General features: G+C 39.5%; 2 protein-coding genes across 2 annotated transcripts; both read left to right on the top strand.

The window, feature by feature from the left end:
* Positions 1-5,883: 5,883 nt before the first annotated feature.
* On the top strand, positions 5,884-13,954 carry LOC115815941 (protein-glutamine gamma-glutamyltransferase 2-like). The gene is made up of 13 exons (XM_030778911.1): positions 5,884-5,917; positions 6,238-6,408; positions 7,394-7,642; positions 8,321-8,439; positions 8,710-8,838; positions 9,247-9,424; positions 10,125-10,260; positions 10,564-10,673; positions 10,976-11,218; positions 11,986-12,273; positions 12,709-12,872; positions 13,027-13,160; positions 13,795-13,954. The coding sequence occupies exons 1-13, from the start codon at positions 5,884-5,886 to the stop codon at positions 13,952-13,954; spliced, it is 2,115 nt and encodes a 704-aa protein (XP_030634771.1).
* A 3,339-nt stretch (positions 13,955-17,293) lies between these two features.
* LOC115815942 (protein-glutamine gamma-glutamyltransferase 2-like) lies at positions 17,294-27,052 on the top strand. Its single transcript, XM_030778912.1, has 13 exons — positions 17,294-17,327; positions 17,817-17,987; positions 18,454-18,702; positions 19,280-19,398; positions 19,812-19,940; positions 21,540-21,717; positions 21,984-22,119; positions 23,889-23,998; positions 24,253-24,495; positions 24,755-25,009; positions 25,585-25,748; positions 26,056-26,189; positions 26,938-27,052. The coding sequence occupies exons 1-13, from the start codon at positions 17,294-17,296 to the stop codon at positions 27,050-27,052; spliced, it is 2,037 nt and encodes a 678-aa protein (XP_030634772.1).
* Positions 27,053-27,455: the final 403 nt, after the last annotated feature.

Below are 27,455 nucleotides of genomic sequence, written 5' to 3' on the forward strand. Positions count from 1 at the left end.
ACCTTAGGCAAACGACCCCAAAGGATGTCATGAGTATCGAGAGGACTGTTGGTCATGTGAAGTTAAAGTTGACTGACATTCGTTGACTAAGGTATTTTCATTTCTTTCTGTCTTCTACGTCTTCAACCGAAGTTCACAGAGCCCCCAGTAAATGCTTCAATACATGATTTTGTGTGCTTCCACCAGACTGTAGTTTTACACACGCTCAGATTCATTATACTGCGGCAAATAAATACGTATATCTCACTAATTCACCGATAGAGTTTACATTTCAGTTACTATTACACATGAATTCAAAATCACCAGCTGACAAAATGGTCGTGACGCAGGCTGAAATATCTTTATGGAGAGGAAATAACAATGGAACGAGCATATTCTTTTCTCTTGAGGATAATGTCATGTACCTTAAATCTGTCCCGATTTTCGTAACATTAAAGTGCAAGAGCTATGACGGAGCTGCACGCCCTGCTGTCTGGACGTCTGCCAGTTAAGCTACCGCTTTACAGCGTGTCTTTACGAAAATGAGCCCCGTTTTGATTGTGTAACCGTCACTGTGTGAGTTGACTAGCATGAGAAAATTCTCCTCAGTTCCCCCCAGTTCTACCCCCAGGTCTTCCATTACATATATAACGAATGTATTTAACAGTCATTATTACAGCATGGTGGTATTTGTGTAAAAATGTGACCTCAAAGCGTGTACCCACCCATACACACACTCCATGATTTGTATTCAACATTTGAAACATATAGGAATGATATATTACAGATTGATGAAACAAATAAACCTAACCTACAAATAAACTTTTACACAGTTCCACATGCAGTAGGCTATAACATAAAAAATTAAGCACACTTCTCATTTTTCACACACACACACACACACACACACACACACACACACACACACACACACACACACACACACACACACACACACACACACACACACACACACACAAACAAGTTTGTACTCATATCCTAGTGGGGACTTCCCATTCACTCCCATTACTCTGTAACTAAAGAATACTAACCTATCCCTAACCCTGACTCTAACCCTAACCTTAACCAAAGAAATGTTTTGACACTTTTTGTTTAATCAGTAACAGCAATATCGTTTAGAAAAACGTTGTTCTCCTATTTTGGTCCCCACCAGGCACTTTTTTCAGATTATGCTATTTCACGGCACTTACCAGTCCCCAGACAGATAGCAACACACGCACACACAGAGTATCTCTCTCTCTCTCTCTTTCTCTCTCTCTCTCTCTCTCTCTCTCTCTCTATATATATATATATATGCATGGGCGACATGGGGGGCGGGGGCAAGAGCAAGGGGGCATTTGTATGGTATTATATACATTTATATTATATTTATATTATTTATATAATTATATCGTCGCTGTCGGGCGGAATTTTCGCATGTCCACAACCGTTACTTTTCAGGAAATGAAAAAAAGCCCTGTGTTTTTAAAATAATTGAACACCGCGTTGTCAAAGTTGGTGTTGCGTCTTTATATATGGCCAGATACTTGCATGTGTCTTTATATTACCAATATTTTATCAAAGTCAAACTCAAATGGAGTTACGAGGTTTCTGACCAGCGAATGTCGATGTACGTTTTGTCCGTCATTGATCAGAACGGCCGCATCGGAGGCAGTGAAATGTGTCGCATTACGTTATCATCAACTTACAGATGACGAAGTCTATTGTAGCTCTGTGTGCGCTCAGTTTTTCCTGTCGCTGAATACATCTGGCCAGAATCTCTTGTTATAAAAGATTAAGTGATATGAACAAGCCACTGAAGGCAGTACTGGCTATGGCTAGACGGCAAACGCTGGACTGAACTGCACTCCAACCTACCGTGGTTTACCTGCACTCCTCTCCGCTCCAGCATCTCTCAGGCCTCAAATACATAAAACGTTAGCCTTTACAGACTTAGTGTTTCTTGAGTAAAGAAAACGATGTACTTATTCAAACAACCGCTTCATTATTTAGCATTGCATTGCAAACACCTAGAGACTGTCTCCAAACAACTACCTACTCTTGTTGTGTTGTTCTTCTACAGTTGAGTGAGGGATCCAATGGAATTAGAAGATTTAGTCACAAACTCTTTTTAATACTTTTCATAGGTTAAATATTTTACACTTTGATAAATATAGGTTTTTGCTTCAGATAAATGTCGGTTATTTTATATATAGGTTATTTTATTTTACTGATGTAGACCCAAATATATAGTTGGCTGAAATCGCTTGCCCCCCCGTATATATATATATATATACTTGGAGTGATAGATAGATATATAGATATAGATTTTTTTTTCTTAAGCCCAAGAGTTTAGAAGTCAGGTGAAACAGCTCAAAACTTTGCGACTATATTGTGTTATGTCTTGCGTTACGTCACAGTAATTGCTACATCAGTTTTGATCATACAAAAATCAAACGTGTTCACTCTGAAAAACAGAAACGCCCCTGAAAAAATATTTTTTATTCCTGTAAACAGAATTTCTTTTCTTTTTTTATTAAACTCATTTCCCTTTGTCTCAGTCAAAAAAGAATTAAACGATATTTGGCCTCATACTACGACTCATATTACCATTTTTTGTGACCAGCTACTGTATTTTTTCATACTTTGAGCTGAAGTGTAAAATCATACAGTGTACTGTACCTAAAGTAGACTGTTAGACTAACCCATGCATCTCCGCCTCACCCACCCCACTGACAGTCACTTTCAAACCACTAGAGTGACAGTAAACCTCAAGGGAACATGTCACAACGAATTCCTGCACTGCCGAAAGGCCAAATGTTTCATTAGCAGTACATACCCCCTGGTTTCACTGTACTCACCCATTTTGAGATCTACAGATTAAGGAAGGAAGGAAGCGCTGACAGTTGAACATAGAGGAGGAACTACCGCGGCAAGGAAGTCCGCAGGACTTAATTTTCGCCAAACTTGTTCCGAGTGAGGTGTGACAGGCAGCGTACAGCGTAAAATGAGGTGCTTTAGTCGGAATATATTTGCATAGAAATTTCCTCGATTGTGCAATAAACAGCAACCCTCCGCACCACATCATCTAATTACTGACACTTAAGTCTCCTGCTGTGTGGGTTGGTCACTGTGTCCCTGCTGTTTACGGTGACTTTCTACCTGTGAGTTTTCCTGTTAACTCCCATTGCTTAGCGCTAATAGGTACACGCCTACGGTAATCTTCTATTGATTCCAGAGATTTTGTTTCTTGACTTTTCGTCATGTTTCTATCAGGAGCAAATTAAAAAAAAAAAAAACGTAACATTGTCATGGGGTCATGCATTGCTTTACACGTATTATGGATGATGGCCTATTATCTGTAATTGTCTCACATTGTGTAAATGGGAGGTGCAGAATTCTGGGTATCTGTTTTACAAAGAAGGAACGCTCCAAAATTTTTGTCTGATGACCAAAAAACAGTGTTTAATAAAAAAAAAAAAAAAAGAAACTTAACAGATATTAGCAAAGACGAATAGACTTTGTTCCACCTTTTTCTTTTGGTCTTTGTCATGGAGATCAGAAGAACTAAACTAACATACCAGCCGCTTAAACCAACAAGCAAAACGCTGTCAAAACAAGTAAATCACAACAGACATTAAATCAATGAATAAGACATGAAAGGTGAAATACTTTTTTTTTTTAAAGGGGTAAATCAAACATACAAAATAAATGGGCAAAGTCAAAAGTTTTATTTATACTTTATTTGCCACCTTTCCAACAAATCTAGAGTACGTGGGGAGAAACAGAAGGAGCAGCATACGTCAGGTAGGTGAAGTGAGAGTAGGATTCGTGAGATTCACTGTGGTCACAGAGTTCACATGCCCTCCCATCTCAGTCAGTGACAATGTCTGATGTTCTAATGATTTCATCTGAAGGCGGTAGGCAGGTACAGACAGCCTTATGTTCATAATCCACAGAGGACCTTGAATTATTCTTGGAATTGTGACGTTAGACGTGCAACATGCCAGTGTGAATGTGTCAGAGGAGCAGTCCTGCGGGGGTTTTAACGCATGGCATTGACTCAGATGAGGTGAAGTGGCACCCACATATTAAAACCAATCTAGCCACAGTGCAGAACTGTAGTCAAAAAAGGTAAATGATGAAGAGGTAAAAGCTGACTGGACTCTGTAGAATGACAGTGTAAAGTCATTTTTATGCAGTATTCTCACAGTATAAGTCCACCTGAGTTCTCATAATGTACTTGACTATGTACTGACAATAAACATGTCAAAAGCTAACTGCTGCAGGACACATGCATTTATGAATTTATTAGTTTTATCTGACTTTCTTATTCAGAGTAACGTACAACTGTCCTTCCCTGTCAAATTGTGAACAGCTCAAAGACAAATCAGTAAAGAACTCTGAAGTTCAGTATTCAAACCTGAATCCCTTTCTTTACTCTATTATTTCCCTTACAAAGTAATTAAAATCATACTTTAGTGTGTAAGGGTGCACAGATATACATCACCTGCAATAATTGAAACTGTGCAGATCAAATAAAAAAAAATGTGTATATAAGTGTATATGTGTGTGTGTGTGTGTGTGTGTATACATATACATACACACACACGCATACACACACACACACACACACGTACATAGAAAGACAGATAGATAGATAGATAGATGGATAGACATAAGTATATACACATATATAGATATATATGACTAATATATTGACTAATTTAGACTTGAACAACAGTGTAAATGTAATGAGAAAGGAGAAAGAACCACTGCTTTACAGAAAGGTAACGGCAGTAGAGATCTGTCTGTTTGCCATGAAAATTAGCTTGAGCATCTCATTGCAAATCTGTTCAAGGAAAATAATTTTGTGTTTCACACCATATTAGAGGCACGTTTAAACGTTCAAAAAAAGAATTGTTTGCAGCTCTTAACCCAGAACTCCGTTTTACTGAATGTATCAAAACACAAAAAATTACAGAATTACAACAGATTCAACTCAGCTCACTCGCAAGGGTTGCAATTAGCAGTGTTGACAGTGTTGGAATTGGCACCATCCTGATGGCATGACATCCTTTCACTCCCCAGGTGAGTTTCAAGAATTACGACGGGGAGTGTCAGTCAGTGTGTCATCTATATGTGCAATGAGAAATTAATGAGAAATTGTTACAGTCTCCAAGAAAAGGTGGCACAGCGATTTTTTGTAGGGGTTTTTTTAGGGGGGGGGGGGGTTTGGGGGGGCGAGGTGGGGGTTTGCATAACAACCAAAACAACATAAAGCACAGATTGTTTCCATAGTTCATACAATGGGAGACATATTAAGTTATTGAACTCAAAGCCGTGAAAATGACAAGAACGGTGCAGTCCTTTCCTGCCATGAAATCCACAGAGCTGTGAATGTTTACTAACATGCTTCTTAATGTACTTTTGTTTTCTTACTTACAGATTCGTTTGTGAGCGGTATACTTTTGGTGGGTGCCTATCTGGTGCTCCACCCCCCCACAACACTGAAGACAGCTGGCGTGAGTTGTCTGTTTGGTTGACTGTTTCACTAAAAGTGTTTTCACTCAGGTGTGTCTAGTTAATACCAACATGAATACTCTAAACAATCAAAGAAAATAGATTTATGTTTGTCTCGGTGGCTCAGCAAGGCATGGTTAATTACGCGGAAGTCTTAAAACATGCTAAATTTAATTAGTCATTATGATCAAGGACAGAGACATTTGGTTTCATCACTCAGAGGGAGTGTTTTCTTACTGCAATAAACGTAAGCCAAAAATTTGGAAGGGAAGGGCAGAGTATCCCTCTATAAAAGGTCGCACACACACCATGGACTCACAACACACTCACAAAGACTTCGAACGCTCTAAACCTCTACTCTCAAGACCCTTACGACACAAGATGCCTAACTTCTATTCTGTCTCCGGAGATCTTAGTAAGTATTCATTACAACTCATCACAGTAACTGATTACAGCTGTCAGCAGGATGGTGTATTTTAGTGAGAGAAAAAAACACATTTCTAAGTTGAGAAAGTTTGGTAAATCACAGCCAAATAGGCTATTTTGCATTTTTATTTACTGACTTAGACCAAGACAGCTGATCTCTTGAATGAGAGGTGCTAATGCTAAAATAGAATGCATGTGTGGTAAAGATTCCAGCCACTGGGTACCACTGAGCTATATTTCAATTTCTAAAAATCTGTTACGATTAAAATGTCATTTTCTATACCTTACCGCTTGTGTATCCTCTAACAGACGTCTCAAAGGTAGACTTCCACTATGAGGACAACAACAAAGAACATCACACCAATGAAATTTCGGTGCAGCGGCTGATCGTGAGACGAGGCCAGTCTTTTAAACTCTCCTTCGATGTCGGGCGACCTTTCAGGCCAAACAATGACTTCTTTGAAATGATTGCTGAGACAGGTGAGAATCTGTCAGGTTAACGGACTTTACCCCTTCAAAGCTGATCCTAGGTCAGAATTTTCTTCTAATACTTTAAATCAGAGGTCAGATAGTGATAGCTGACTCTAAAGTAGTGTGTCAAAGCAGTTGTTACTGATAAACAAGTGGAATACAGCAATAAAGTCTTGATAGTTCTTGACTTTATTCAAAGAACACACACCCAACTGAACAATTTTTTGCATTAGTCTTTTGCATAAAATAATATTCCCATGTGTGGTTTTGGCATTTTTAGTTAAACTGACAAGTATTATCCATCCATGTCACCTCTTGGTCTATTTAATCTGATATCAACTTCAACATTCAAAGGAAGATTTCATGACTTTTCTGTAATTAAAACGTCTTAATAGTGGAAAGAGCGCCATGCTTATGATGATATATGTAGGAAACTTTACTAATCCAAAATTGTAATATCACCGAACTCTCTCTTATTGAATTTTTCACCAATTTTCCAATGATTAGATGCAGCTCCATAATAGATCCGTTCTACAAAAAAGGAGTAAATAATTCTGGCATTCAAATTTTGATATCGATAAACAAAGCAGTGTTTTAACCCATGACAGTAAATTAAACATACAAGCCACTCATAATTCCTCAGAAGTCGTTATCTAGTACTGCTACACCCCATAACTCATCCACATCCATGTTTCGGGTTTTTTAATCATTCAAATCCCATTAGCGCAGTGAATCATGAGTAAACAGGAGTGCCGAGGTGTGGAGACGCGGTCATTGTGGGATTCATGAGTTCAACATAATGAGAAAAGAATCCTGGAAAATGCTGCAGTCAATTACGTACATTTGTTTACTGACTTGACTGAATTAAATGTGACAGACCTGTGGTCATAGTTAACTAAATTCATTACAACCAGGTTAATTACTTACGAATTTCCTGATTTAATCTGCTTGTTCCATTCTTGGTCTTGTTTCTTCCCCCACCAAATGTTTTCAGGGCCTGATGCCTCCGAGTCAATGGGAACCAAGTCGGTTTTCGGCTTAACCAAAAGCTCTGGGTCCGGAAAAGGGAAACCCTGGAGTATGGAGGTCCAGAGGAACACTGACACCACAGTCACACTGTCTGTCCTCTGCCCGGCGGACGCCAGCGTTGGACAGTACAGCCTGTCAGTGAGGGCCGGTTCTTCTGCGAGCAGACCAGTTGTGATGGGAAAACTGCTGGTTCTGTTCAATCCTTGGTGTAAAGGTGAGAACTACGCAATATTAATCATTATGTCTAAATAGAAGATTCATTTATGGTGTTCACATGTTTTGCCAATTGGGTAGTTGCTGCAATGACTATTACGTAATTACTTATGGCTTAGAAATTTCATAGCTTGCAAAACAGGATGACAAGAACTTCTAAGAAATGACATCCTAGCCTGACTGTGGAGTGGAGGTTTTGTAGTTTTGAGAATCTCAGAGGATGAATGCTTTTTATAAGATTTAACAGACAAAATTTCATGTATTCATTTTGTAGAGATTGCATTCAAGTCAAAAGAAAGTCTTAAAAGTTGATATAGTGAGAAAAAACAGGAGCATGACAAATATTCCATCACATCAAGTTAATGTCACAAATTCTTATCATGATACCTCAGGAACTCCACGCCAAAAACATCTAATAATGATACTTCAACCATTTCACTGAATCACTGGATATACACAAAATGAGTAAGACCATTAAGGAGAAATGGCTTTGTCATCACTGAATGACAGGCTTCTGTGGTCATGGAATAATTACAGGCTGTTGTCAGTCGCCCTGACAAATTAAGGGACCGCATTAAAAGCTAATAGTGTCCTGAACAACAAAAGACCTTTTGTTTACACAGTCTCGTCACTAGATGTTGTATCTCATCCATCTCTTTTGTTGTGTGAATGGGTGTAGAGGACTGGGTGTATCTGCCACAGGAGACAGAAAGACAGGAGTATGTGATGAATGAGAATGGACGTCTGTACCAAGGATCAGCTGGATACATTGGCTCTCAGGCCTGGGATTTTGGACAGGTTGTGTATTTTACAGCAATGAAAGGCTTGAATGGCCTAAAAATGTATTTTAAGGGATGACGAAAGGTATACATTTTGTTAAAATGTACCTCAGTAAAGCAAGCCAATATATGAAGGGAACAGACCCACCATATATTACTACAGCATATACAACCACCCTCTGCTAACATTACAATTAAATGAGAAGGTAATCTAATTACTTCAAATTCCCAGGTTTATATACAGCAGGGAAAATGATTTCAATGTGAATGTGTTAACTTTGTCTTTTAGTTTGAGGACGACATTGTGGACATCTGCCTTAAACTGCTTGACGTGAACCCCAAGTGCTTGAGAAACGCGAGGGAAGACTTCTCAGCACGCTGTAACCCCATTTATGTCAGCAGAGTAGTCAGTGCCATGGTAGGCCATCAAATTTACCTCATCAAATATGACATGCATCTAGAAACAACCTTAAATAGGCTCTCGCAAAATCAAACCTAACCCCTTCAACAAATTAAGCCTTTTAATCAATAAGTTAATAGGAATTAGTCTGATCTTACTCAGCTTAAGCGACGACAGAGCATTTTAAAGGGTGTGGTTCACTGAGACTCGACCAACCTTGATTTTTAAGCCTCAGATATGTATGTGTAAAACTGCATGACTCCTGTGATCTCAATGAGTGTAGCTTAAAAGGAGAAAGGTTGTGTGCGTGAGTTTGTGTGCATACAAGTCCGTGCATGAATGCATGTGATTTGTGTACATATCGATGTAGTCAAGTCTGGGTGACACTATAACACAAATGAATGGTCTTTTTTTTTTGTCCTCTAGGTAAATGTGAATGATGACAGGGGCGTGGTCATGGGACGATGGGATGGATCTTATGATGACGGCGTCTCTCCCAGTCACTGGGACGGCAGTGTGGAAATTCTCAGAAAGTGGTTTGATTCTAACTGCCGCCCAGTAAAATATGGCCAGTGCTGGGTGTTTGCGGGAGTCATGTGCACAGGTTTGTGTACGCACACACACACACACACACACACACACACACACATACACACACACACACACACACACACACACACACACACAGGCAAACACACAGGCAAACACACAGATACACTAAAAGTTCTGTAGCATGTATTTTGTCTTCATTGATATCATGTGTTTTGTCTTGATTGTGATGGCCTTTAAAATGGTCATGATGAAACTCAGGAATGTCCCTGCTGAAAATGATGCGATTATTTATTATTAAGTTATAAGTATTTTTTATAAATTCTTTTAACAATATAAAATCTTGATTATTTGTACAATAAACATATGACGTTGTACATTTCAGTAAATCATTTTTGTCACCTTAATTCAGTAGATCTTCAGTTTCAAGTTTTATTGTCATTTATTAGATAACAATGTAGACATCATTATCAGCAATGAAATTCTTGGGCTCGGGGCCAGCTCAACTTGCAAGTGTAGTAGTTAAATAAACATAATAATAATGAAAGAACAATAAGGGTAAATATAGGGGTAATATAGGGGATATATAAGGGAATATATATGTACGTGTGCAATAAATAGAATGTACAGAACCGTAGAAATATATAAAAAAAATATAGAGATATAAGATTCTGTATGCAAATGCACATATGCTATAAGTGCAATTCAAACTCAATTCAATAATGCAATTCAAATCATTCTTACTGCCTTTACAGTGTTGAGGTGTTTGGGTATCCCTTGTCGCCCCATCTCCAACTTCCAGTCAGCCCATGACACCAACGCAAATCTCACTATTGATGAGTACTTCTCTGAGAGTGGTGCAAATCTCAAGAACAGCCCTGACAGCATATGGTGAGTGTCAATGTTTTTGGCTGTTCTTTGAGGCCTGTGACCAAAAATGATCAAACTTTTCAGTTTGTCCAGAGGACTGCCAAAACAAGCACTTGCATGAGCAAACAGAACACCAGAGTAAGGTCAAAGTCCATTCAGAGACGAATTGGAGCCATTTCATCTTCCCTTTGTTTAGGACTGAGAAATTCTATCACACTCACAGTCCTCTGCTAACTGAACAGTTCCTGTTTTCCATTGGCTCTTCCTTTCATGTTCTTACCGTAGTATCTCTCTCTGAAGAACTTTACCTCCTTTTCCACACAGGAACTACCATGTTTGGGTGGAAGCATGGATGAAACGCCCAGACCTTTCTGCAACCGTTGATTATAATGGCTGGCAGGTTGTTGACCCAACTCCACAAGAGAGAAGTGAAGGTACTACTTCAGTTACTACAGTTACAGCTGAGATTCACCGGAGTGCACACACAAGGGATTTTGAGATGTTTAAAATACTAGTAGAGAGTGCTCTAAACCGGTAACAGTGGTAGCCTCACTGAGTGGAATAAGACAATGGAGAATAGTCTTTAATGTAATGTAATAGCTGTTTCAATAAACAATTAATTAATTACATTAACATTTTATGAAAATTTAACCACTAACGGAACTGACGTTTATGAACTAATGGAACAGGGCTGATCGGTCTGTTACTGTCATAAATCTTTTCCTGACTTTTGCAGGTACATACTGCTGTGGTCCAGCTCCCGTTAAAGCCATTTTGGAGGGACACACTAATATCAAATATGATGTGCCCTTCGTGTTTGCTGAGGTCAATGCTGACATCGTGAACTGGATGGTGATGTCCGATGGTTCAAAGAAGAAGATGTCCACGGACAAGGTATCAGTGGGCCAGAACATGAGCACCAAGGCTGTGGGCAGAGACGTCAGAGTGGACATAACATCCAACTACAAATACCCGGAAGGTCAGTTGAAATACTGAGGTTCTTTACAAAAACAGGGGTCAAGTTTGATTAAGCAAAACAATGTTGGTGTACAAGATCATGGGCTGATTGTTTGGTATCAGAGATTATGAATATCGTTACTTGAATATTTCTGGTGAACTTAAGGTTTTCTGTCCCTCTCGTTTGGATCAGGAGACCCTCTATTGTACATTTAAAAAAAAACAAAAAAAAACCCCACAGGAAACAAAAAAGGAAATCACACATAACCTCAAAGGTGTTCCTTCATCCATAGCTCGTATACTCGTATACTGCATTTGTGCACACAGCTCAAAAAATCTGACTGTGATATCAGAAATATACAAACTCTAAATGTCCAGTTCTTCATACCTCCATCCAGAGCAGTACTCGTCTGTTGCTATTGTTTAAGTGCTGCTATCAATTCTTTGGCCTGGTTCTGAGTGAAAGGGAAATCCAGAAACACTTGAGCGATTCATCTGTAAGGTGGAACTACTGTTTCTCAGTGCACACGGAGACTAACTGTTTCTGACTTGTGTTGTTCCATTTGATCTTTGACCGTTTAGTGAGGAAGAAAAGCAGAGAGGTTTCACAGCATCAGCTTTAACTGAATTAGACACAGTGGATTTACTCCCATAATACAAAGAACTCCTAAAAAAGTCCATATAACAGCAGTGCAAAGCTAGTTTTATTCATACAATAGAGTATAATGTTTAAACTGAGTGACTGCTTTTGTTCTATGCATTGATGTGCTTTACATTTTTTACCAATAGGCTCAAAGAGAGAGAGGGATGTTTTCAACGAGGCTGTTGGAAGACTCGGCGGCCATATTCCAGATGTGGGCACTGGCACTGGGCCTCGTAAAATCACTGTGAAAATCGAGGAAGTCAGCAAACCAGCTCTTGGTTTGGACATCAACCTGAAAACCGTGTTGCAAAACAATAGCTCAGAATCTCAGACCCTCTCAGTCCACCTGAATGCCCAAGCTATGCGTTACACTGGCGTTGTTGCTGCTGACATCTGGAATGATGTGAAGGAGATTGAACTTTTGCCTGGGAAAGGTATTGGTTATACTCCACAGGTTCCTTCAATCACAGGAGGATGAATTCATACCTTCACTACCAATAAATTCTTTTTATGCCTTAATGCAAACAAGTATATCCAGCAGAATTATACAAGAAATATTCATAAATTCTACTGGAAAAAAATGCTATGACTTTGAATTACACTCTAGTGTTAAATTAGCACCATGCTTTACCATAAACATCTCAGCTGTTACATTCAGTAACTGAACGCTATTCTACGCGAAATTCTAGAAGGTTCCAGAACATCCACTTTCTGTCTGCTTAGAAGCAAATGTTCAGCACTGTGCACTTGTTGTGATGATTTGGTAAAGTCTGTTACCAATGACTGAAGCATCTGGCTGAGACAAATTCACAAAGCTGTTATGTTACGGCTGAATGAATATAACATCAGTGATTGTTTTTGTCTTACAGCGCAGAGTTTGCCCATCACCATTCCTTTCTCCAGTTACGGAGAGAAGCTGCTGGACAAAAACAGCATCAAAGTCAGCGTCATTGCAACAAACAAACGTGACTCTAATGAAACTTACCTTGCCCAGAAAGACATTGTACTGCAGAATCCACCACTCAAAATAGTTGTGAGTATCTTTGAAATCCATGTTTGTTAAACATTCTATCAGTCATCAGTGCAGCCACCGATCAGTCAGAGAATTTTGTCATGTGTTAGTTGTGGATCTCATCGTCTTGTGTGCTAACAGCTTTAGCATTTACCGTTTCCTCACACACAAACAGGCCAGTGGAACTGCGCAGCTATTCCGTGAGGTCGCGGCAGAGGTGATCTTCGAGAATCCCCTGCCTTCCGTCCTGCGGAACTGCAGCATCACTGTGTCAGGCAGTGGCCTGCTTCTACGGCCGGTAGTGTCCCGGTAAGATCTCATATCAAATGCAAATTACATATCTCTCTGATAGGATTGAGTCATATAGGAGCCCTAGGAATAGTTTTCCCATGGGTTCAGTAATGGGTGACGAACTGTAGGTGAATGTTCCCTTAATGGATGCCTCTTAGTAGAATAGAATTAGAATTAGAATTTGGTCTTTCCTGATTAGTTACCACTGGTGACACTGACAGGATAAAATGCATGATGGGATTGACAATAATTTCTTTGGCTACAGCTTTGCTAGCAATCGGCCAAATGTCAGTGCTAAACAGCTAGCTTGTCGCTCACTTCAAGGTCATACATAAAGTATAAAAATACAGCCAATGCTGTAAAAACATTTCAATATATCTAAACATAAATATGTAAAGGAAACATTTCAAAATATCTAACTATAAACATGTAAAGAAATAAATGGAGTCAGAGGTAAAGGTCCGCTACATGCAGTTCTGTTAAATCTCATATGATGTATAATTAAGTGAAGCCAAATCATGAGGAAAACTCTAACAGTATGGAGATACCTTTTTTTCTGTAATTTTGTACATGCATGAAATGTCAAATATAGAGATGGAAAAAATAGGTGTCTTTATTCACTGAATATGTTTTTTTTTTTTTATCTGTGCAGGTTTGAGCTGGGCCCAGATCAAAGGGTGAGGGTGAGGCTGTCCCTCTTTCCCTACAGACAAGGCCCTAAGAAACTGGTGGCTACCTTTGACAGCAGCATGCTGAGGGACATCAAAGCCAGCTGTGATGTGAATGTCATCTCTTCTTACTCTTCTTACTGAAATATCTTCCCGGTATGTGGTGCTAAGTAGAGGAAATAAGGGTTAGTTAACAGTTCATAATCAAGGGCAATAGAAGGGAGGGTACACATATCAAGCAAGTTAGTAAATGTAATGTCAACGCACCCAAAGAAAGAAGTCAACACAACATATAGAATGTTTGTTAATGCAGAAGGTCATGATGAGGGTTTTCTATCAAATCACAAAAAAAAACTGACATTATCAAAGAAAGCTATCAGTGTTTGAGTCACTCCAGCCTGCAGGTCAAATCAAATAATTTATTTTGTGTTAACTTGAGTCACTATCTAATGTGCAAAAATGTAGCCGCAACAAAGGAAAGAATCTTTTCCTCTGTGTAATAATTTATTTTGGGCTCAAAAGGAAGTAGAAGTGTTGAGTGGTTGAATGCTTGTGGAGAACTATTTCTTTTTTTTTTTTATCTGTAATCGTAATGCATGTTTAGCACTGTAATTTTATCATAAGAGAGTATGGCAAGGCTTCTTAATTATTTTCATTAAACATGAATGTGTCAAAAAACTTTCTTAATCTGGTGTTCTTATGCTCTGAGAATTTTATATAAATCAATAAGTCCAAATTGTTGGTCAAAGCTATAATATTTTAAAAACAAAATTGCTTATTTTAGAAAGAAAATGATTGTCAGGCATTTGTAACGTTTTTTTTTTTCTACCTTTGATCTCTACTTCAATTGTTTTACAACAGCCCACGAATTTTACCTGAAATAACTGAATTATCATTTAAAGTAAATGCTGGAGTCCTCAAAAAATCCAAGGGGTTAAAATATGGCTAACTGACCCACAGAAAATGGCATTTTCAGAGTAATTAAAAACACAGGGAGCTATAGTCAAGTGAACAAATGTGTCCTTAGTGGATTCACTGTATTCAGACCTTTGGTATTGTGATAAAACTTGGGCGGAAAGGCTCTAAATTAGTCATTTGGTGATCCACAGATAAGTTCTGACTGGACCTTCAGCTATTTCCCTGTGTTACGTGCGTGACTGAGTGAGAGTATGAGCACCAAGTTTCAAGAGGGCAGCTGTCAAATCTTGATATGTTCATGGTTAACGTCTTAATAGATATAATTGCTATCATAATTAACTAATTATCATTAAAATGTTCCAGCAAAGGTCTTGCACAATTTAAAATAGAGCTGGTCTACAAGATTAGGCGGCGAAAAATATTTCGGTCAACTCCACCTTAACTGTTTTTGTGGCAAATCTCTGCTTTACTGCATTATCCTTTTTTTGGGGAGAACTCAACATAAGAAACTGATCTCGAATCAGCACTAATTTAGCCTCTGCTTTTGAGGTTTGGTCATGAGAAAGCGTTTTAAAATCTACAGCAAGCTCTCTGTTACTTTGATCTTAGAAGAGATACAACCGGTTATTAATCTAATGTTTACCGAGACTGTGCTGTCGAATGTTGTGCATCATCTTCACAGCATATTTTTGATTGATACAGGGAGGACAATAGTTTCATCTTTGTCAGTAGGCAAGGAATTTACTTGTGCCTTTACAGAGGAATGGCCTTATTCATCTTAACATTATTTAACTCCCATTCTGTGCATGCAGAGATCTGGGTGTGTCTGACACAGGAAGTAGACAGGTTGTCTACATTACCTATACTGTGAAATCCCTGACTAGACACAGAAGTTGTTTTTTTTTTTGAAAGAGTTAAGAGTGGATGGCATGATAAATGAATTTGATGTTGTGTTTTCTCCGGGTGTTAGTAGCCAAAGCGATTGAAATACATTTGCGCTATCGTTATTTAAGGCAACAAACTAATTTTTGTCAATGAATAACAAAATGTCAGTTTATGCCACCTAAGCATGTATACTCTGTATGAGGGCACAGTGAAATATTACGCTAATATCTAATTTCTTTGGATGAAATAAATACCCCCCCAACAGGTGGACCCCAGAGGGCGCCAAAAGATATGTGAGGTACACATCTGGTAGAGATGGCATGTATGAAGCCCTAGTTAAATAGCAACTAGGCCAATTTCTTATGTATTTCCTTCTTTCATTGCACTTGCTTCATTCTCTTGATCTTGTTTCTTCTTCTACCTCCATCAAATCTTTTCAGGGCCTAATGCAACCACTTCAGATATAGACCACACAAGAGTACACACACAGGGAACCAAATAGTCTTTACAAAAATGAATAATGCCAAAAACAGCAATTGGAATCTTACTCACAAATTCAATTAGTAATTCATGTAGCACGCATGAAATAACTTAAAATATGATGTAACAGTCAAAGTAATGGTCGGACATTAAAAGAACTGCAAAAAAAACCCTGACGCGTAAAAACAAATCCGAGAGAACTACAGTCGATCAAACCACTGGTATTAATAGAGAGAAGGGAAAATAAACCTATGGTGTCACAAAGATTTAGGATATTTAGGATAAAAACTGGTTACACTCGGATACTGAAGACAACAGCGTCCATTCCCGGAGTTTCAGCTCCAGTCCAGATGAATTAGACCTCTTCTTTCAGCAACCATAATACTGAAATAACGTCCCCGACAATTAAAACAACAACTTCAGCGCAGAGAATTATAAAGACACTAATAATACTGACACCTCAAAACTGTATGCAAGAATAAGGCAGGACTGCAGCAGCCACAATAGTGTGTGAATCTACAGCTCACCAGTCAAACCATAACTACACTAAAAAACAGACATTAAATATTTACACACAGATTACTCTTCAAAATTCCCATGCATTTTTTAAAAGGACAAGGAAATTTTCATTCCTAGAGCAGCCTTCCAAACTAACCAGCGTGGAACGTGACAAGCGATGACAAATGTTATTATTATTATAATGACTTGCGGTGACCAAGAATCTCACACCCAACTACAACTACAACTACAACCGGGATCCTTTACTCCACCCATATGTGGTGACAGTCCTAAGTGTCATTTGATCACATAATGAACAGCTCTAGGCAAAGATATTTGACACTGCTCTGCTTTAACATTGGGGTTTTACTTATGTTTGAAATGGTCTAGGCCATGTGTGCTGCAGTTTCACTTAAATGCTCTTAAAACTGAAAAAGAAAATGAAAGGTTATTTTGTACCAGTTAATGAGGAGAACCTGTTCAATTAGTAGAACACCCTCCGTGATAATTAAACAGTCGCTAATGACTGGAAACGTCTCATTTCATCACTTAGAGACAGGGAGTGTCACTTACGCGTGAAACTATGCTAGAAATTTGTTTGAAAGGAGGGGCAGATCATCCTTTAAAAAGGCCATGCTGTTGTTAACACACCCACAAGGACTTCTGACCTGAAAACTACTCCATAGGCACTAAGAATCAGTGATGGCAACCATCAGTACAGAACTCAATGGTCTTGGTAAGTTCCGTTTGGAAATACCTGCACCTTGTTTTATTTATTATTGTTATTATTCTTTTCATTCTCTGACACGTTTTCTTACATGTCGACTGATGCACAGCTTGTTTCGTGATACTGATACGTGGTATTTGATTTTAATTTTACTGACTCATTGGGAAATATATTGAAATATATTAAGTCCATTATAGGAGCGTCAAGAGCTTCACAGAGACATCGCAGCCTGTATTTAATTTGTACTATTTACCCGTCGGCACATCAAATTTAGACAATTGTGAAATATCTGATTTTCAAAGTTTTTCTTTAGGTTGCTGTTAAAAAATTCCTCCTCTGTAGAATTTTCTTTTTCTCAGAAGTTCTCATGTTTTATCGAAAATATTTTGGCTGAACATTAGATTCATGTGTCCTGTATATTCTGGTTTCATTGAGATGGCCACATATAAAGAACCAGTTTTCTCTAGTCTGTTTTATTTACTATGTGTTCTCCAACAGATATATCAAAGGTAGACCTCCACTATGAGGAAAACAACAAGGAGCATCACACTGATGAAATTTCATTGGGACGGCTGATTGTGAGGAGAGGCCAGTCTTTTAAACTCACCTTCCACGTAGGGGGACCCCTCAGGCCAAACGATGACTTCTTTGAACTAATCGTTGAAACAGGTGCAGATATGTCATGTTAATGGACCTGGTATAATTAATGATTAAACTTGTTTAAGCTGAACAAGCTGAATAAAAGCTAACGGTAGCCATTCTCAGCTCATACACACCGTTGCAGGTTTTTTTTTTTTTTCTTCGTAATTCACCGGATATGTTAAAATCATCCTTATATTTGTTTTCGATCCCTTCATTTGGTTCCTTTTGATTTACTCCTGTTGTTTTCTCCTTTAACTGGGTTCATGAGCTCACATTAGAGGGAAGAGTTTTTGGAAAATATTGGTGAATTTACAGTAACGAAACGCATTCGTTTCCTGAATTGAGTAATCTAAATCTGTCTTGTACCTGTACATATTATTAACTCCTCAATTAATGTTACAACCAAGCCAATTTCTTATGTATTTCCTCATTTCATTGTGTTTGCTTCATTCTTGACCTTGTTTCTTCCTCCACCTGCATCAAACTTTTTCAGGGCCTGATGCCTCCGAGTCAATGGGAACCAAGTCGGTTTTCGGCTTAACCAAAAGCTCTGGGTCCGGAAAAGGGAAACCCTGGAGTATGGAGGTCCAGAGGAACACTGACACCACAGTCACACTGTCTGTCCTCTGCCCGGCGGACGCCAGCGTTGGACAGTACAGCCTGTCAGTGAGGACCGGTTCTGCTACGAGCAAAGCAGTTGTGATGGGAAAACTGCTGGTTCTGTTCAATCCTTGGTGTAAAGGTGAGAAAACTCATCGTACTCATGTCATGATGTCTAAACAGAAAATTCGCTTACGGTGTTCATATGTTTTGCCCTTCGGCAATTACTGCAAGAGCCGTCTCTATATTACCTCTTTAATATACCTTTCAATCAGAATTCATTCTAGTTCAAAGTAATTACCTCCTAGTCTGCCTGAACTTGTGAGTCTTTGTAGTTTGAAGTTTTTCTGATTGACAAGCATTTTGTGGAGACTGCGTTCAAGGCAAAATAATGAAAGTCGTCAGGAGCGTGAAAATTCTCATCCAGTCGCAGCGTTAATAATTTAGTGTGTCCTCGTGCCACCCAAAAAAGTCTACCTCAACAATTTGATTCAATCGCTAAATAACAGTCACGCTGTTGCTCAGAACAGGAGCCAGATGAGACCTTCGTTGTCATGGAAACTTGTTGTTGTTGCTGGGCCACATTAAGGACTTCATAAAAATGAACTGTGTCATAACAAAAAAAAAAAAAGAAAAAAAAAAAAGAAAAACAAGACTTTTGACCGTCTCTGCAATTAACGGTGTATCTAATCCGTCTCCCATTGTGTGAATGGGTGTAGAGGACTGGGTGTATCTGCCACAGGAGACAGAAAGACAGGAGTATGTGATGAATGAGAATGGACGTCTGTACCAAGGATCAGACAGATACATCAACTCACAGGCCTGGGATTTTGGACAGGTTGTGTATTTTTTTCAGCAATGACACATGTGAAACCCCATTCTGAAGTGTAATGACACAAAATCATCTCCCAATGGGCAGCAGGAGGAACAAATACAGTTTAAACGAACTGTGATAAAGAAAACACCTACGGATATATGTAATGATTTAGAATCTCAGTTGAATACCTGAAAGACTATATGCAGAATACCAACATATATAAATTTATATAAATATTAATCTTTTCTTAACAACAATTGTTACACACAAGGTAGACAGAACAATTTGTTCATGTTTAATAATACAATGCTCAGGTATACATGATACATATATACATGATATATTTATCTAACCTGAATACATGTATTCAGATATTTTCAATTTTAGTAATTATTCAAATATCACTCATAAAATGTGTAAACTTTGTCTTTTAGTTTGAGGACGACATTGTGGACATCTGTCTTAAACTGCTTGACGTGAACCCCAAGTGCTTGAGAAATGCGAGGGAAGACTTCTCAGCACGCTGTAACCCCATTTATGTCAGCAGAGTAGTCAGCGCCATGGTAGGTCATCAAATTTACCTCATCACATATGACAAAAACTCACACAATACAATACAATACAATACAATGCAATACAATACAATACAATACAATACAATACAATACAATAACACAGCACAGTACAAGCAACAACTTCTATTGCAGTAATAATTCTGAAAGACATTAAGTGCAACTATGGAGTTAGAAAGCTGTCAAAATGCCACATACAAACAGGATGTGATTTACAAATGCCCCACGATTCGCAAATATACACACCATGCTTTGCAAACACAACGCACACCTCTCAAACAAACACAGTCTGCTTCGCAAATATAAAACACGGCTATCACCAAAACAACAAAAAAAATACAATTGCTACTTACAAACAAACGCAGGGCAGGTTCCACAAATGTAAAGAAATAACACAAATAAATGAGCATGTCTGTGTCATCGGCTTTACAAATGCAGCACATTTTTTTTTTGACAAGTACACAGCAACACACATCATTTGTAGACCGTGGGACTTTTGGCACTGGTGAGAGGTGTGTGTTGTATTTGTAAAGCGTGGTGTGTATATTTGCGAATTGTGGGGCATTTTATAAATCACATTCTGTTTGTTTGCAAACCGTGGGGCATTTGTAAATTACATTTTGTTTGTTTGTGACGTTTTGGCAGCTTTCTAACTCCAGAGTTTGAGAGGCGTGTGTTGTATTTGCGTCAGGAAATGACCACGGAGCAGAATGCAAGTGTGGAGTAACAGGAAGGGCCTTTAATAACAATGAAGGTCTGGTACAAAACGGGGTTAACACGGGACTGACACTAGATACACACTGGATACAAACAGGGAAGCACACAAAACATTCAGTAAAGGTAAAGGGATTACCAGGGGACCGAGTTTGGAAAAGCTGATTAATAAGACGGAGAGTTGACAGAGTGAACATATGGGGACTGTAGACTTCGTGGAGAGCTGGTCCAACAGAAAGGATTATATAAAGAGGGGCATCGGAGGGGCATCAGAGGGGCATCGGAGGGGCATCAGAGGGGAACGGAGCAAAGGCAGGTGTGAGGGATAAAGAGTAAACAGGCCCAATTTGTACAATCTGTAAAGCATAGTGTGTATATTTGTGAAACATGAAGCATTTATAAATCACATTCTGTTTGTTTGCAAATCGTGGGGCATTTTGTAAATTACATTCTGTTTGTTTGGGACATTTTGGCAGCTTTCTAATATCATATGCAACCTGGTTAAGTGCTTGGAAAAAAAATATTGTGAAAGGCATGGTTCACTAGAATAATTTTTTTTTTCTTATTCTGGAGAGTTGTGGTTTATTACCGATGCAGTCTCGTCATCACTTTCCGATAGAACTGTTTTAATTTGCCTGATACTGAAAAACTATTGACCAAATAAACAGTTCCTGTGCTGTGATAGCTAAGTCTAGGAATAGAAATCTGCTTCAGAAAGTAACAGGAAAAGGGAAAAACTATTCGTTTTTTGTGTGTGTGCACGTATGCATTCACACGAGCATTGTGTACGTGTCTGTGTGACACCAGTTGTCCAGTGCAGTCATACAAAAAGAGCCCCCCGTTCCTCTAACGTAACCTCCTCTGCTCTTATTCTAGATCAATGCGAATGACGACAGGGGCGTGGTCATGGGAAGGTGGGATGGGACGTACTATGACGGCGTCTCTCCCACTCACTGGGACGGCAGTGTGGAAATTCTGAGGAAGTGGCTTCAGACCGACTGCAGTCCGGTGAAGTACGGCCAGTGCTGGGTGTTCGCCGGAGTCATGTGCACAGGTTTGCACGTGCATGCAGATACACTCTCATAGACGCACGCGAGGGAACATTCAGCTAATGTGGACTCAGCACGTCATGACTGGTTAACGTTAACACTGTCTATTGGAAACCACTCTTTTTTTCTCAGTCAAGTACAGCTTTCTTAATGTTACAACAAACAGTACATTTTGTTAAGTTTACTACATGCCCTACCCTATGTTTATAGGACCTCTACACAGTTACATGTATTTTAGCATGAGCTTTGATAGATTTCACTGTCTTTGCAGTGTTGAGGTGTTTGGGAATCCCTTGCCGCGCCATCAGTAACTTCCAGTCGGCCCACGACACCAACACAAATCTGACTATCGAGGAGTACTTCTCTGAGAATGGTGTACATCTCAAGGACAGCCCTGACAGCATATGGTGAGTCTAATTTGCTTTAATTCCTCAATCTGTTTAAAATCACAAATTCATCTGGTTTCACAAGTGCACTGCCCAAGCAATTACACCCACTCATTTGATCTTCCACTTATTCAATGCAACATTGATGTCAGTAGTTAACTGACCAGTCCTAGCCAGTTTGGCAGGGTGAAAACCAACAGAGCTTGCAAGCGGATAAAAGAAAATAATACAAGTTTAGCCTATGGCGACTGGCTGGGTACATTATCAACCAACGTCACCTTCGGATGGTTTCTGCTTCTCCTCCTTTCTTCTCTCTCTCCAGAAGAGATGGATTCTTTCGACCATTTCGAAACATAACCTGTGATTTTCTGGCTAGGTTACAAAGGTCAAAACCTTTGTAAGAGACTCATCATTTGTGCATGAGGTGCTCTCTGCTGATACTCACTGAACAGGCAAAGGAATGTAAGCAAGTATGGCCCCTGCTTCATAGCAAGAGCCCGTGCCACCGTAGACATATTAAGTCTATATTAACTTTTAGGATATGTACCACTTTCCTGATAGACAGGGGGGTGCATGCAACATGCAGTTTCTCACATGCAGTTTCCGTAATGCCTAATACCCCCTTTAGGAAGGAGTGGGGCACTGTATCTGCCGTACCATGAATTATTTGGTCTCTAGTAACATTTGGCCTTTTACCACTGCTTGTGGTTTTGCATCCTCAAGATTTCGGTGACCACTCATATGGCCTGTTCTTAGGACTGGGATGGATGATGATTTGGGTGACCACTCATATGGGCTGTTCTTAGGACTGGGATGGATAATGATTTGGGTGACCATTCATACGGCCTGTTCTTAGGACTGGATTGGATGATGATTTGGGTGACCACTCATATGGGCTGTTCTTAGGACTGGGATGGATGATGATTTGGGTGACCACTCATATGGGCTGTTCTTAGGACTGGGATGGATAATGATTTGGGTGACCACTCATATGGGCTGTTCTTAGGACTGGGATGGATAATGATTTGGGTGACCACTCATATGGGCTGTTCTTAGGACTGGGATGGATGATGATTTGGGTGACCACTCATATGGCCTGTTCTTAGGGCTGGGCCTGCTCTAGGGAGCAGAGAATAGCAGCACAGAGTCCCAGTTCAGTCATTAAAAATGTACTGTCATTTTGAGTACTCTTTGCTCAGGGATTAAAAAATCCAATCAACAGCACAATCCCTTGGTTACTCAGGAGCTTATACTTTCTCCAGACCACACTCTCTCATCCTCGTTTTGTGGTTGGCGCAGTACCTGTTTCAAGAGCTTTACTTCATTTTACACATCAAAAAAGTGTCCTGTATAATTACAGTAATTTACTGGCAGCAGTTCAACCAGTCGCATATTGTTCATTTGAAGGTTTTATCTCGTGCTATAAAATTGTGATGGATGTCTAAGGCTGATTCTTGTTTATTACTGTATTTGTACTGTTTTTTTACTGCTTCCTCATTTTTCTAACTTCCATCTCATAGCTGTATGCCTATTGTTGAATTGCTGTATTAAAGTCCCACCTTAGGCCTTATGTGGTTTGTCCCTCACTCTTAGATTGCCCAATATGCTTTGAAAATAACTACCAGAGTGTAAAAACACATATTAACTACGCTGACAATGAACTTGATCTTCATCTCCCAGAATGCCATTGTTAAGGCAATCTACTAATCTATCTCATCTACAGTAGATAACTGTAAGAATTTTGCTGTGAATTTTATACCGGTTTTTAACAGTGTAGTTTTTCCACACAGGAACTACCATGTTTGGGTGGAAGCATGGATGAAACGTCCGGACCTTTCTGACACCTCTGATTATGACGGCTGGCAGGTTGTGGACCCGACTCCGCAAGAGAGAAGCTCAGGTACACAAACAGAGAGACCTCTGAGAACCTGATCGTGGTAGCTTCACTGGAAACAAAACCAGTGGAAAATTCTCTTTACAGGAATGGGAGCGATCTTTTGTCGATCGATTTTGTCTCATACGATCATGTTCCCTTTATTAAAATACTCTATGACTGAAAAACGTTGAGAGGAAATTGAGAGGATGGGACAGGGCAGGTCCTTCAAATGCTCGTGATAAGTGTATTTGACCCATGTCTTTTGCTGCCTTTTGAAGGTGTGTTCTGCTGTGGTCCAGCTCCAGTTAAAGCCGTTTTGAAGGGACACACCAATGTCAAATATGACGTGCCTTTTGTATATGCTGAGGTCAATGCTGACGTCGTGACCTGGATGAAGATGGCTGATGGTTCAAAGAAGAAGATCTACTCGGACACTGTATCTGTGGGACAGAACATCAGCACCAAAGCTGTGGGTAGTGACTCCAGAGTGGATGTCACAGCCAACTACAAACATCAAGAAGGTTAGCAGAGTTGCTAAAGTTCCGCTAGATCTATTTAAATCCATTGGTGTAATCTATCTATCTATCTATCTATCTATCTATCTATCTATCTATCTATCTATCTATCTAAACAGTGTTAGATAGATATATCTAACACACATAATATATGTGTGTGTGTATATAATACACACACACACACACACACACACACATATTTATATATATAAAATATACACGTATACTCATAATATTTGTATGTATTTCACGTTTTTAAAAATAGGCTCAAAAGAGGAGAGGGATGTATTTGATGAGGCTGTCAGAAGACTAAACATGAAGCAGGTCATCATAAAAATTGAAGAAGTCAGCAAACCGATAAATGGCATGGATATCGACCTGAGAGTTAAGCTGCACAGTGAGAGTCCGTCATCTCGGACACTGGACGTCTACATTATTGCCCAGGCTATGCGCTATACCGGGATTCCTGACACTGTCATTTGGAGTGACCTTAAGCAGGTCCAGCTTCTGCCTGAGAAAGGTATTGCCTCTCTGCTATCAAGGTTCCTCAGCCCCGTTTACACTTGGTGTCTTGGTCTTGGGTGATCGGGTCACAAGTGGACAGCGCTAGATACAAGTGTAAACGACCACCGAGACACATTCTGAACCGATCACTCGAACCACTTGCCGAGCTGGTCTGGGACGCGTTTGGCCACATATCTTTTTGTAGTGTAAACGCTAATGCGTCCTGATGCGTTCCCGACAGAGACTAACGTAATAACCCTCTAGCGAAAGTGGCGTAGCAGTAACGGAATCCGAACACAAGTGGTCAGCTGAACACCCTGGAGACGCAGGATAGACGATAAACGGCAATGTGTCTCAGCTGTCCACTTGTGATCCGAATCGCCCAAGATGCATTTTAAAACCAAGTGTAAACAAGGCCTTAGTTGTTGTATCAAATCTCTGAAAATTCCACTCTGGAACTTGGAACCAAACATCCAAATTCTGATGGCTATCGTGCAGACATTCAGTATCCCACATGTTTTATAATGTTTTTTTTTTATAATGCCTGCGAGATAAATGAACATTGCCTCAATAAATGTGCTTGCATCATAGAACTGGATATCCCCGTCTCAATCCCCTTCTCCAGTTATGGAGAGAGAATGTTGGAGAACAACAGTATCAAAGTCAGCGTTATTGTGAAGAACAAACTTGACTCTGATGAAACTTACCTTGCCCAGAGAGACATCGTACCGCAAAATCCACCACTCAAAATAACAGTGAGTTTTTGTTGTTTGTTTGTTTCTTTGTTTACATACAATTTCTGCAATTTTTTTTTTTTCATTTAAAGATTTTCTCCTTTAACAAGTCCTAAAAGTCCTTCAGCAAGGTTCAAACCTGGGCCACGCTAAAGGAACAATGCATAAGAACCATAATGACGTACTGGGCCCAGTTGGCTAAAAACGGCGTAAAACTCCTGTTTAGAATAAAGAATACCACCAGTGATTGGTCAGAGTGTTTGTTATATGACAGTCGATGTTTCCTGCGCTTTACGTTTTAACATCTGCCGAATCCTCACGCCCTCAGACCACGGGGGTTCCGCGGCTGTACGGGGAGCTGAAAGCAGAGATCGTTTTCGAGAATCCTCTTCCTGTGCCGTTAAAGCAGTGCACCATCACTGTCACGGGCAGTGGCCTGCTCCTGAACCCTGTAGTATCCAGGTGAGACCATCTTTTGTAAAGTGCGTTGAGCAAGTTGAGCAGGTTTCTATTCAATAGGTGTGGCCCATAGGGGATGTGTTGGGATAAGCACATGGGACAACGTTTCCAGAGGGGGGGGGTTACTGGTATAGTATAAATGTACGCGGGTCTATCTTTTTGGGTACGACCAAGGTAGAACGTTGTGTAGACAGATGAGAACCTGATCGTTTTTAGATTTTTGGGATTCAGTTAACGTGACGAAAAATATGACACAACAAAATGTCAAGTTACAGGAGTACTTGTTCTTCTGTGCCAGCTTAAGTTTGCTACGGTCTTAACTAATGTAATCAAATGAATATCAATAAATCACAAATCAATGATATCAATAAAATATCGATGCCTGACTTGTGACTTGCTATGGCTAAAGGTAAGTGGTGAATCATGAAAACAGGACAAGTGGGTTACTTAAACATAACTAAACACTAATGTGAAATTAAATAAATAAAAAAATTGCAAAGTGTGCTGGTGAGAGAGAAACAGAGGCTTTAGTTTTGAAAGTTGATTGATATTTAAAATATCTGGGTACCACCACAGCTCTGATCACGTTACCCTATTATATACACACATCTCTTACCAGATGAAACAAATCAAACTTTAAGATTGTATTTCGTCTTTATTTATTCCATTCTTTTCGGTTCATTTTTTGCAGCCCATTTGATCTTAATCGAAACCAAAGGGTAAGACTACAGTTGAACCTCTGGCCCTACAGACAAGGACCCAAGCAACTCTTAGCCACCTTTGACTGCAACTTGTTCAGGGACATCAAAGCCAGCTGCGACGTGAATGTCGGACCACCTGCCACTTTGATAGGGGGTTTGTATTAGGCAGCACAAAAACACAGAGTGGAGTTAAGGCCTATCATCTGATAAAATAACGTTATCGCTACAAAATCAAAAATTTACATGCTTCTTCGATTCGCAAAGATACAGTTGGTGCTGCTGCTATGTCAAGGGCGTGTAAAACATATTAAATGATCACATGCTTCACAAGCACTAATAACTGTATTCTTCTGTAACTGCAAGACATTTGTAACGCACAGTAATATAGACTATAATTAGGGTTATTTATAACATGAATCAAAGATTAATTTAAGGGCGGGCTAAGGGAGAAAACACAGACTTTTGCCGTATACTGTTGAATCTGTCCGAGTGTGACGCACAGTAAGGGTCCTCTCTCTTTCACACTGGCGTACTTCACCTGGAGCTGGGAATCAACGACCGGACTTCT

This window comes from Chanos chanos, chromosome 7, assembly GCF_902362185.1.
Source record: "Chanos chanos chromosome 7, fChaCha1.1, whole genome shotgun sequence".
Taxonomy (NCBI): domain Eukaryota; kingdom Metazoa; phylum Chordata; class Actinopteri; order Gonorynchiformes; family Chanidae; genus Chanos; species Chanos chanos.

Coding starts and splice junctions, on each gene's coding strand:
- LOC115815941 (XM_030778911.1), top strand. CDS start 5,884: ATGCCTAACTTCTATTCTGTCTCCGGAGATCTTA. Junction 6,409..7,393: donor TGAAATGATTGCTGAGACAG/GTGAGAATCTGT, acceptor AAATGTTTTCAG/GGCCTGATGCCTCCGAGTCA. Junction 8,440..8,709: donor AGGCCTGGGATTTTGGACAG/GTTGTGTATTTT, acceptor TTTGTCTTTTAG/TTTGAGGACGACATTGTGGA.
- LOC115815942 (XM_030778912.1), top strand. CDS start 17,294: ATGGCAACCATCAGTACAGAACTCAATGGTCTTG. Junction 19,941..21,539: donor GCAGAGTAGTCAGCGCCATG/GTAGGTCATCAA, acceptor CTCTTATTCTAG/ATCAATGCGAATGACGACAG. Junction 26,190..26,937: donor CTGAACCCTGTAGTATCCAG/GTGAGACCATCT, acceptor CTGGCCCTACAG/ACAAGGACCCAAGCAACTCT.